We start from the raw sequence: 12,774 nt of genomic DNA on the forward strand, positions 1-12,774 counted from the left end.
TACATACACCCTTTCTCACCAGTTTTTAAAGTATCTTTTCCCTTCTTTTTCCAGTTTTATATGTCTGCCGTTCATATCAACGATAAGGAGATGCTGTTTTACGTTTTCTTTCTTTTCGATATTGAAATTAACGTCTTTGCGTTATTCACGTAAACACTTTAATTTATTTTCACTCGATTTGAGTAAATATATATATATATATCGGTACGTTTACTTTCAGAAATTTCTTATATAAACACTTACTATATATAATAGAGTAAATAATATTCAAGAAAAACACGAGTAACCAGTAATAAGAAAGTATAAAGAAACAAGAATAATCATTAAAAGGTTTCAATACACGCAGAGTTAATACAGGGGTGGCCAAACCGCGGCTCTTTGATAAATAATGTTCGGCTCGTGTTAATATGTTAGCTCCTTTTACATCACAATTAACATAAAAGATAAATAAAACAAATTCGAGCTTCATAAGTATGTGCCGAATATAAACTGAGAGTCCACTGCATTAAAACGTTAAGTTTAATGTTCATGGTGAGTAAATATATTTAATAATTTAAATCCTAATTCTAATGTTAGGTTTGAGTCAAGAATTAAATACATTTCGGATCAGCAAGGATTACAGAGGAATTGTGCTGAAGAATCAGTTATTGTACGAGCCGGTGCTGACAATGTTAGTTTTAGTGGGTGTGGCTTGTGATCGCGTTATTGTGGCGTGTGTGGCTGTGTTGCGGGCAGCGGAGTGTCAGTGTGATACTGAGCGCTGTAGAGTTTGTTTGCGTTGCGCGTGTTGGAGCTTATAGTTTCTTTTCACTTTAATTTTTAGAAGTGTCTGTGAAATTTTTATGAAGAAAGATGGCGTCATCAAATTACAAGAAGCGAAAGTATGAAGATGAAAATAGAAATTTTAAGCCAGAGTTGGAGAAATATATTACATTCACCGTTAAAGAGGGTAAACTTTTGTGTCTTATCTGTAATGTGTTACTTGGTCATTACAAAGCCAGTAACTTGAGACGCCATTATGAAACAAATCACAAAAACGTTTCGTCTGATTATCCACCTAAATCAGAATTACAAAAAGACAAGTTAATTGTGTTAAAATCATCACTAAATAGTCAGCAGACACTGTTGACAACGTTCAGTAAGGAAGTTGATACAACGACTGAAGCTAGTTTGTTATATCATGGAATATTGCTCGTGCTAAACGCTCATATTCTGATGGTGAATTTGTTAAGAATATTGCTGTAGTTGTTGCAGTGTTAGATCCAAATAACACAAAACTTCAGCAACTAATAACACAAACACCAACTTCACGTCACACTACAGAGAGACGTATCTCTCAGATCAGTGCTGATGTTACAGGTAAAATGCAAAATGATTTAAAAAATTCACTTGCATTCAGCTTAGCCCTTGACGAATCTACAGACATACAAGACAACCCACAACTGTATTGTTTGTTATGTTTCCTCTGATGTAACTGTGAAAGAAGAGATTTTGGACTTAGTGGCACTAAAAGAAACAACTCGTGATGTTGACATTAAAAATGCACTTGACAGAGTTTTAACAAATGCTAATATTCCACTGGATAAACTCCTCAATGTTGCAACAGATGGAGAACCTGTACTGGTGGGGACAAATCCAGGATTAATTGCATTTATGAAAAGTGATCCCAGCTTTCCAGAGTTTCTCCCTGTACATTGCATTGTTCATCATGAACACCTGGCAGCCAGATACTTCAAATATGAAGATGTTATGAAATTTGTTCTTGAAATTGTGAATTTCACACACTTAAATAGGAAGACCCTGACAGTCTAAAAATTTTATTGAAGAACTGGAACTTGAAAATAAACCCAGTGATGTCTCTTTCTATTGCATTGTGAGGTGGCTGTCAACTAGCCATGTCTTAAATAGGTTTGTGGATCTGTTGGAGCCTATTATTACTTTTCTTGAAGAAACAAAAGATTCTATCCTCAACTGGGAAATGATGAATCGATGCAAGATATAATGAATAATCTATGCACTCTCAACTTAGCACTCCAGGGGAAGGATAAGATTGTTTATGATCTTACTGAGACAATTTTCAGAATAAAATAAGACTTTTTCAGAGAGTTACTTTCCCAATCTCAAAAGGAGAGTAAATACATTCCCTGGTATTGAAATAAAAGATCACAAACTGGAAGAATACAAAGATAAATTACAAGGACTGATTGATAATTTTCAAGACAGGTTTAAGCACTTGCAGAAGCTGAAGCTCTGCTTCGCCTTTCTTGTAAATCCATTCATGGTTGATATGATTAATGATGGTTGTCCACTTCTCGAACCTCTGTGGAAATGGAACTAATAGAACTACAGGAGAACCTGGGTCTAAAGATGATCCATAAATCCAATTCTACAATTGAGTTCTGGAAGCAAGTTCCAGAAATAAAATATCCTGAAATAAAGAAAACCAGTGTGTGACTCATCTCAATTTTCAGCACAACATACTGCTGTGAATCACTGTACTCTGTAATGAAGTTTGTGAAGTCGAATCATCGTGCAATCCTTACAAATCAACACCTGATGGAGCTAATTCGTACAGCCTTGACAACATATTAGCCGGAACTTTAATGACTCACAACCAAGATGGAAACTCACAAGATCTCTACTATCAGTAAATGGCTTGATAATTGTAACAATGTCTGTTTGTGTCAGAAAAATATTATGACAAGAATAAAACTTTGTAAGGTGGTATCTGATTAAAGTGTCTCTAAGTTTTTTTTTTACATATCTTCCTTTAAGTTTTGACCAGATATTTACTAAAACAAATAAATATCGTTACAAATATCTGTTTTCACCCCTTTTATTTTTGGAAGTCTCATTTAATGTTAATGAAATGCAAATTTGCATATTTTTCTTAGATGTTTCTGTAGTTTATTACCGTATTAAATACGCTCAATATAATTAAAACAATCAGCCAGGATTTTGAAAATATTTTGTATATATATGTGTACTTTGTGATTACTAAAACTAATACAAATTAACAGTTTAAAAACTACATAAATGAGTAAATATTTGTAGATACATGTGTTTCTCAATATTTATGTAAAATTTATGTTACGAAATGTACATGTAGCAATAAAAACTTGTGTGTAATATTTGTCCATGTCTCGCTGCTCTCAAACATTTGAAGTTCAATCGTATGTGGTTTTACGTTAAGCAGGTTTGGCCAAGCCTGGTTTGGTACATTATATTAAAACGATTTTGAATAAGCAAATGGAAAGTTACTCAAAAACCATATATTTTACAAAGTTACTGTGAAACTCCATGATCGTAGTTACATTTTGACGTTATTTGTTACCTTTTAATATGTGCGATGTCGTAGAAAATTGATTTCTTCTGAGAAGGGATAAAACAAATTGGGGATTTAGAATTTCCAAGGTGAAGATATACGTTGTATTTAATATCGTTGGTAAACAAGGAATGTGGATCAATTTGGGACATGGAAATCATTCAGAAAGAGACCTTCAACCAGTCGTATATCAACAGTAATAAGAAATTTACAGCATCTTGTAACAGGTGAGAATTCAAGAATACAAAGGTTAGGGACAATATATTCAAGAATAATCTTTGTTTGGAGAAGTGACACAGTTGAGGTGTGCACTCCTTATGTGAAGACTTGCTTCCTTAGAGAAGGTACAAGAGTTGTTGGCCCGGCATGACCAGGTGGTTAAGAGAAGGTTGATATGTTGCCAGTAAATATGTATTCAGTTTGATAAAAGTGCTTCTTATTCACCTTTACATCTGCTGGGCTTGGTCCATATATTCTGATGACTGTCTCACTGTACAGTTGTTTTGCTTTCTGCCATCCATCTGAGAAACAACCATTGAATTTCATGTTATACCTCTGTGAGTCAGCCACAAATACTATGTTGGTAGCATTGTTTATTTACAGTTTGTTGCTTTCAGAAATTCAGACTGGGGGTGGGAGTGCTTGCTACATGGACTCCAGCTCTGGCCTTGTGTTGCTTGTAGGAAGTTTGAATACTACGTCAGCTTTATGTAGAATGTTTCTACTCCGTAAGATAATGAATGGTTTATCACTTATGAAACCATCCATGACAATCAAGACACCACGATATTTAACTGAGCGCTGTCAGGCTTTTTTCTACTAGATTGCTTTTAATATTTACATCTAAATGTTTTGTTTTCCGCAGATCACAGATGTTTATTACAGGGGAAAGTCTGAGAAGTAATGTCTCTATAGTGCCTGTTCACTTAAGATTGCTTACTAAGCATCTTTCAGGCAATTTTCTGTTTGGTTGGTGTCTGCATTATTGTAGATGGGCAATTATAATGTTGAAATTGGAAAAGATAATGGCTTGAATTGAATGAATGGTCGTTACCCTGCAAAATGGCGGTGAAAAAATTTGCTTTGTAAACATTATTTATGTTCTGTGACCATACTAAAACTTGTATATTGTTGTTGGAAGTATTTCAGAGTGACCAGTCATTGCCACAATTAAACTATGACACAAGGTGAGTGAAAAACACACTACCAACAAACCACTTTCAAAGGGAGGGGTCTGAAACTTTAATGCTATGAGATTGAACCTTGAGCCATTTTAACCACAAACTCTGCACACACATGCAAAGAGGCAAGTTTTGATACGTAATGTGTAGTTGTAAAATAGATGTGGAACAGTACCAGTGAGAGGGCTGATCCTCGAGTAGACCAGTGATTTCGGTGATTCATAGTTATTGCCTGTTTCTATGCTTATTCTGGTAGTTAGCAGTGCAGCTATGAATAATCTGACACGTTACAACGGTGTCTGTTTTGAGCAAGAATAAGCAGGTAGTTCTAAATGTAAGCATTTTTCTATTCTTAAACTACTGCCAAGATGTTATGATCTACTACAAAACTTTCCTAAGTATCAACCGTGAATTTAGCAGCGTAGAGCCAGTTTCTCTCCTAATGTGGCCATCACTTAATGATGGCGGTATTAGTAGTTCAATTTATAGATAAATCTTCTAATTTTGAGATTTTGTCAATGATGTTCTATAGAACGATCTGATGACGTTGAAGACACGATTGGGTAAAGATTTGATAAAAGCATCAGTGCATGTGTAAGGAAGGTCATATGTTGCCCAATTAAATTGATATTCAACACTAACCTTAATTTTTGTTTGGTTTGTGTGACCTTTACAAACATGGGAAATTATGCATTATCAAGATCTGGTACTAAACCTATTGAAGACATGGTTATAATTCCATGTATTTCTTCCAATCTAAATAGTGCTTTTACACCTGCGCGTATTTGTAGCTTTGATAGGGATTGCTGTAGCCTGAACTTTGCCTGTTTGTCACTTTGGTTAATGTATCATCTTCATCTCTGTAGATTGGAGGTACTATCATAATTGTAAGTGACTGACATTGGCATGATTTTGGCTCGTGTGGCAACCATAAGTTTGTGCAAATGCTTGATCGAAGTGACTGTGAAAGTGGCTTTCCTGCATAATTCATTTCAGGTTGTGTGTGTTGGTAGCTTCTTGCGTATCGGGAACCAAGCTGAGTAATGCCTTATTCACATAAATTTATTCTGGCCATTATTCAATTCTTATAGGCTTTATCAGTATAAATATTCCATTAATATGGACGTTACTTTTGCAGAAGTTCTCGATTTGATTTTTCCTTATGGTGGAGAGGTGCTTGAGAGTTTGAGTGTTGCCACAAAGTTTGACGTTCTTGCAGAAGGTTTCCGATTGTTTTAAACCCCTTTGTCTTCTTCAAGTTGTGGTAATGAAAACCAGGTCTAAACAAAAGCCTCTCCTCACTACGTGATACTTTTTACACACACTCCTGTTTAGAAACACGAGTTTAGTAGCTACAGTGTGATTTTTTTACTCAGGTTTTCATCTGTATCCCTTGGGGAGGGGGACGTCTGGTGGTGAAATATGCTACCACTAGAAAGATTGAAATGTTGTTACAAAGGCTAGGTCAGAACCTTCAACCTTCATCTTGTCTAGAAAATTTATATTTTACAATGGAGGTTGCTCTATTGAGAAGTGTTGTACATAATGGTTGATGCTGTTTTGTCGAAGTGCAATGGATATTTCAACTTCCGGGTCAGCGTATGGTACAAAGTTAAACCCGAGGAGAGTAAACTTCTTGGGATCTCAGAGTTTAGTTTTCTGAATGGATAAGATTTTATAAAGCTCATTGGTCTTTTGAATGCAGTGTTTGATTTCTCACCATTTTCGTATGCATTGTTTACCGGCTCCGTGTTTAGGCCTTGGTTTATTAGTCATTTTCGTCTCCTGCTGGACAGTCGAGGTCCTCTACTGAGTGTATGAATCCATTTTGCTCGTAGGGGCACCTATCTGGGCATTGTTTTTAATGTCTCAAGTGTGATAGTAGTCTAGAATTGAGCTGTGTACTGGTCAGTAGGGTTACAGATACGTTACCACAAACTAGAAACCTCTGGTGCAGGGTTTTACTGGACATCTCTGTGTTGTTTCTGATCTCTTGTAAGAGATTGTGGCAAAGTATTGCCTCCACATGTTGATCTTTAAAACGACCGAGTATGTGTGGCACTATCTAACACAGCTTACAGACCTAAATTGTGTTAGCTGTTGATCCAACACCCAGTGATTCGTCTGCCCTAATATTTCACACAATTAAAATCCAGGTGTTTAACACTGGAACTTACTTTCCTTGCCAATGAATTATTCCATGTTTCAAACTTATGCTTGAACATATACCAAAATTAGACCAATGTTAACATAAGTGATAAAGCATTCTTTCTACTTACAATTCCACTTACACAAGTTACACGTTCACAGTAACTCCAACGTAATTAAAACTAAACACTAAATCTGTATTCGAAACACAGTAGCACTGTGCTAAGCCTATAAATAAACACATAGTAAGTGTGTAAGTGGGAAAACAAATAATTCTGCACTTTAAACTATTTTTCTTTAAAATTGCGATGAACGTAAACTAAGCTCGTGGCGCTCTGTACACGTACTTAGCAGTTGGTCAAATTTGAGTAAATAATCATCTGATGAAGTGACTAATAGTACTTGTAATATATTTAAAGGATAAATCCTTCACAAGTTGTAGACCATCATAAAAATCTAGATGGAGTGACTGGTGATTTACACAGCTAGAGGAATTTCGTGCCGACTAGTTTGTTGTTTTTTGATTTCGCGCAAAGCTACTCAAGGACTATCTGCGACAGCCGCCCCTAATTTAGCAGTGTAAGACTAGAGGAAAGGCAGCTAGTGATCACCGCCAACTCTTGGCCCTCGTGTCGACTAACCATAGTCTTTTTCCATAATAATGGCGTATCGTCTCATCAATTTGCAGTCGAGGTAGAGTAGTGTTATCCCTAATTCTAACCCACAAGTCACTTATTGCTTATTTGTGATATTTGTTTTATCTTAATATTAACATTTTGCTAACCTTAATTACAATTTTTATAAATTTTATGGCCTGGCATGGCCTAGCGCGTTAAGGCGTGCGCTTCGTAATCTGAGGGCCGCGGGTTCGCGCCCGAGTCGCGCCAAACATGTTCGCCCTCCCAGCCGTGGGGGGGTTATAAAGTTACGGTCAATCCCACTTTTCGTTGGTACAAGAGTAGCCCAAGAGTTGGCGGTGGGTGGTGATGACTAGCTGCCTTCCCTCTAGTCTTACACTACTAAATTAGGGACGGCTCGGTGCAGTGGGCTAACAACCTACTCACTTAAATACCTGTTCATGAAACCGCAAGTGATTGCGGCCATATGCTCCTTGACGGAATCGAGTGGTAGATAATGATGATGATAAATTTTATATCTACCTTCAGTACCTAATGTAAATAAAATAAGTTAATATTGTCAGTTATACACTTAATTTTGGCACGGGCTCTTCAACTGTTAAAAACATTCTTCAAATTTCTCTGAATACTAATGCCCAACATATTTAAGTAGCAACTGCCCTTCAACTTTAAAAACACGAAGGAAATTAGCACTAGCTAAAATGTTTCCCTTCCCAATTCTTAGCTGTGGTTTACATTAAATATTATCTATATGTTTTAAATGTGTACAAGTAACAATAAAATTATGTTATATATAAATATTAATATTTTACCAAAATATGTTTGGTTTGTATTAACTTTTCTGAATGACACTTACCTAAAAATACAATAAAAAAAGAGATACGAATCTGAATTGCTAGGCTTAATTTTTCCCCTTTAGGCCTAACTGTATTTACAGTAATAATGAATCAGTGAACGTAAAGGTGTGGTATCCGATTAATTAAGGCTAGCAAATTAAGTGTGTACACGCCAAAAGATATCGGTCAAGTGACCGATAGTAGCACCTAATGATTTTTTGTTGAAACGCACATTAGAAAATAGTTATATTCGTATAATAGATGAACTATGGAAAATATGCAGGAAGGATTGGTGATTTGGACATGACTCTGTTAACACGGATCCTTTTGAAATAAAAACTATGCTACATGGTAGTCAAATAAAGCATGAAGGTACGTACTGACTGACACGAACTAAAATGATTTGTTAATTTGTTTGTTTTTGAATTTCGCGCAAAGCTACTTCAGGGCTATTTGCGCTAGCTGTTCCTGACTTAGCAGTGTAAGACTAGATGGAAGGCAGATAGTTATCACCACCCACCGCCAACACTTGGGCTACTCTTTTACCAACGAATAGTGGGATTGACCGTCACATTATAACGTCCCCACGGCTGAAAGGGCGAGCATGTTTGGTGCAACCCTCACATTACAAGTCGAACGCCTTAACCTACGTGGCCATGCCGGCCCGATTTCTTAATGCTCTAACTTATTTTGATATAACGAACTGAAACTCTGTAGTACCGCAAGTCTAGCTAGCTCAGTCGTATAGTTCTACCCTTTAACTTTACATGTTTAGAATTTATAGGTTATATGGGTAGAAACAAATACTATATCTTGGCAGCTAACACCAACCTGAAACTATTCGTACCTCTTTCGATTCCAGTTTATCATCTTGCTCTACACTTCTTTTTCCTCTCATCCCAAAGAACGCTCCTGCTCGCTTTCTTTCAACACCCAAACTCTGTGGCAGATAAGGATCAGTTTCGTCTACTTGGTTTCTCAGGAAAGCTAGCTTCAAGTTCTTCACATAATCGTCAACACCATGTTGGTTTTCTTGTCTGTTTTCCTCTCCATAGTAGTTGTCTCTTGAGATGTCGTGGGAAAAGCTCCCCTGTTTCCATTCGCCACCCTTCTTTCCTCGCAGACCAAAGAACGAGCTAGCCCTTTTCTCGTCTGATTCGTCCTTCTTTCCTCTAAGACCGTAAAACGAGCTCGCTCTTTTAGTTTCATCGGACTGGTCATTTTTGCCTCTCATATTAGAAAATCTCATCATTCTTTCACTTTGACCTTTCTTTTCTAACAGTCTGATCCCTTGTTCATCGTCCCCTCTTCGGCCTCTCATTGGATAAAATGCCATGGCTCGCTTGTGTATGTCGGTCACGTCTTTGTTGACAAATGGCTGGACATCCCGATTCTATAAATGTTATTTTTGTTTTAAAACTTCGTACAAATTAAGTAAACAACATCAAGTTACAAACAGCGGAGACTGTTAAATTAAGGAGGTGTCTGATAGAGGAAGGCTAGATGTGCTTGAAGTGTATAAATATTGATAAAATACTAACATACTGTTATCTACCATAAGCATAGTATCATATTCACACCAATATTATGTAGCAGCTACATTTATGACATGGTAATGTAGAATTAGTGAAAAATGCTTTGTTTGTTTAATTGTTAATAGTTAGTTTACAGCGAAGGCACACTAAGCTATGCGCTGTGTTAACCACGGAGAATCGAACCCTGGACTTGTTGTTCGTCCGTGAGCTTTTTGGTTATTTATTAGTTGTTGTTTTTTAGGGCAAAGCCGCTCTGGCCTACCTACTATGTCCACTGCAGAGAACGAACCCCCAGTTCTTAACGTTGTAAGTCCCCAGACTTACCGTTGTCCCGTTGGGGGACGTCCGCAAACTTACCGTAAACACACCTGGGGTACAGGTAAAAACGAAAATAAAATATATATGTCATATATTAGATACGTTAGGATATTATGAAATCAAATGTAGCAATATAATGAATACCTAATTTATTTATTTTTTGCTTTAGGTTTTTTTCACGAAGAAAGATTACTTTCACCTACTATAGTTATCTAATTACTTTTAATGTTTTATAATAAAACGTGTTTTTGCAACACATACGTTTAGACCTGGATAATTCAGAGTTTCCTTCTGTTCTGTTATTTAACACGATTAAGTGTATTTAGCAGCTTGCGCTCTCTCTCGCTGTTTGATAAAACGTGTGTAATTATAGGCATTCCACTAAGCCAGAGAGTTGTTGAGTTTTTTTTTCTTTTTGAGTTTTCGTTTTGACACATCACGAATTAAATCAAAACCTTCAAAGCTAAATGGTAGGATAATTTATAGAAGCTTAAATGTTACGTATTATGCGCTAAGAGAGAGTGTGTACACGAAATTACTTTGCATGTTTCAGAAGCAAATGAAATTGTCACGTGATGAACTCGCGTTAATGGTAGCTTAGATGTAACGAAGAAAAAACAAATTAAAGGAAAAAGAAGACTTTCATACAGACCGAAACGTTAACCGTGTATAAACTTATAAAGAAAAGTAAACTCGCATAATCGACCTTTATCTCACTTCATTTGTAAATATAAGTTTCTTGGAGACGTGAATTGTTTTAGGTAAAATATTTTACTGTTTTTATGTATTATGTTTCGATTACTGTTTTTACTTTAAACTAAGTTTTCTTGGGAATGATTTTGGTTACCTCTGGTTCACGAATGTTAAATTAGATCAAAATCTCAGATCTCAACATGATCCTTTCTTAAAAATCTACTCTTTATCTCTGGATTTTTCAATGGATTTCAGAACACTGGATTAGCCAGTCAGTTTTTACGTTTTTTACACGTTTACAGTCTTTCCGTATCTTATAAGAATGAAAAAAAAATCTGTTCAATATGTCTTGGATATTTACGACCAAAATAAACTCATTTATTTATTCGCGACGTTAACATACTTGAAGCACCTCCTCGTCGACGTCATCAGATAAAGATTCAGCACACGTAGCACCGCCTGTTACTAGAAACACTGCAACGATAATACTGGCTACAGTTGACATTCCAGTTGTCAGAAGTGCCATCTGTTGGACAAGAAAACATTTATTTGTTAATTTTGATTGTTGGCTTTTTTTTAATGTTACGACAATTATTAATAAAATATTGTGTACGAATATAGATATGAAACGACCTAACAGATGTATTATAATTAATATTTATGTATTCTGAAGACGGTTGGTGTGGTTATTCACACTTTATTTTAATTGAAGTGATAACACACAAACCAGTCGTCTTGAGAATACATTTTTTACTTCATGTGGGTTTATTATCTTCACGCATTGACCATATATATATTGTTAAAACATGATATTACTATGTGGTTTAGATAATACTGTTTGCATGAAGTTGAGTGATATTATCATGTTAAACTTGTACACGGGGGAAGTTAAAAACACGAGTGGAAATATTGATCAATAATAGTGTTTATGATAATTTTAACAAGAACGTTTTTCATTATCTTAACCGAAGTTTCCATCTCTGAATGAAAACTATGGACTTTCTCTCGACTCCAGGTTTGAATTACTGCAACTGAAAACAGAATAAGAAAACATGGATGAATTTAATTTCTCAATAACCTTTTCTTTGTGAAGGAACTAGATTTATAAAACAGTTTAATATGAAATAAATTTCTCAGATTGGCTTTTCAGAAACTGACAGCGATGCTTAATTAGAGAAAGTATTGAAAACTCGTATTTTGTAAACTATTTGGAAGTATTATTTGACAAGTTTCGTTCCTTTCAGTTAACCTGAAAATGGAAGTAATCATAGATCGAATTTACATGAGTTTGTTTGTTTTGAATTTCGCGCAAAGCTACACGAGGGATATCTGCACTAGCCGTTCCTCATTTAGCAGCGTAAGACTAGATGGAAGGCAGCTAGTCATCACTACCCACCGCCAATTTTGGGCTACTCTTTTACTAACGAATAGTGGGATTGACCATCACATTATAACGCCCCCACGACTGAAAGGGCGAACATGTTTGGTATGACGGGGATTCGAACCCGCGACCCTTATATTGTGAGTCGAGCACCCGAAGCACCTGGCCATTCCCGGCACAATTATGTGCGATTGTCAAATACATTAATGTGTTGAATAACTAAATTCGCTGAGCTATCTACAATTTTACAAATGCTACGAACGTGGATGTAATGGAACGGGGCGGAACAGCGCTCCGATACATCCTCAAGTCCCATGGTACTCAGCTACTAATAATTATAATTATTATTGTATGTATTCAAAATAATTTCTCGCTAGAATTTATATTAATAACTGTATAGTAATAATAGTAATTAGTACTAAGCCCATATTAACTGTGATCAAGGTAACATTTAAATAAAATTATTTAAAAGATTCTCTTTGTTACACGAAAAGCGTGCATGTTACAGTGGAGACGCCTTCCTGCGTACGTATACAAATCACATCGTTCAAGGAACGCCCACTTTTGTTCCATATCAAGTATTAAAAAAAAACTTCAAGCCAGTGAGAATCGATGTTCAGCATAGCTTTTATCACTGTTTTGTCTAACAAGGTGTTTAGTATTCTTTAAAAATCAAGATAAGGAGGTATAAAGTCATGGTAGAGCTTTAACGTGCACAA

General features: G+C 36.0%; 1 protein-coding gene and 1 long non-coding RNA gene across 3 annotated transcripts in view; one reads left to right on the top strand and one right to left on the bottom strand.

The window, feature by feature from the left end:
• LOC143224813 (uncharacterized) overlaps positions 1-12,774 on the top strand; it is a 45,707-nt gene that overhangs the window by 13,913 nt on the left and 19,020 nt on the right. The window lies entirely within an intron of this gene.
• Positions 1-12,774, bottom strand: part of LOC143224812 (uncharacterized) — a 33,286-nt gene that overhangs the window by 1,182 nt on the left and 19,330 nt on the right. Inside the window, exons 2-3 of one of the 2 annotated variants that reach the window (XM_076453142.1) lie at positions 11,078-11,200; positions 8,976-9,521 (exon numbers count right to left, since the gene is read on the bottom strand). In XM_076453142.1, the coding sequence (XP_076309257.1) occupies positions 8,976-9,521; positions 11,078-11,200 (669 nt within the window). Of the gene's footprint in view, positions 1-8,959; positions 9,522-11,077; positions 11,201-12,774 lie in introns of both variants that reach the window. The other variant, XM_076453141.1, reaches the window with a different exon arrangement.

Source organism: Tachypleus tridentatus, chromosome 9 (genome assembly GCF_004210375.1).
Source record: "Tachypleus tridentatus isolate NWPU-2018 chromosome 9, ASM421037v1, whole genome shotgun sequence".
NCBI lineage: Eukaryota > Metazoa > Arthropoda > Merostomata > Xiphosura > Limulidae > Tachypleus > Tachypleus tridentatus.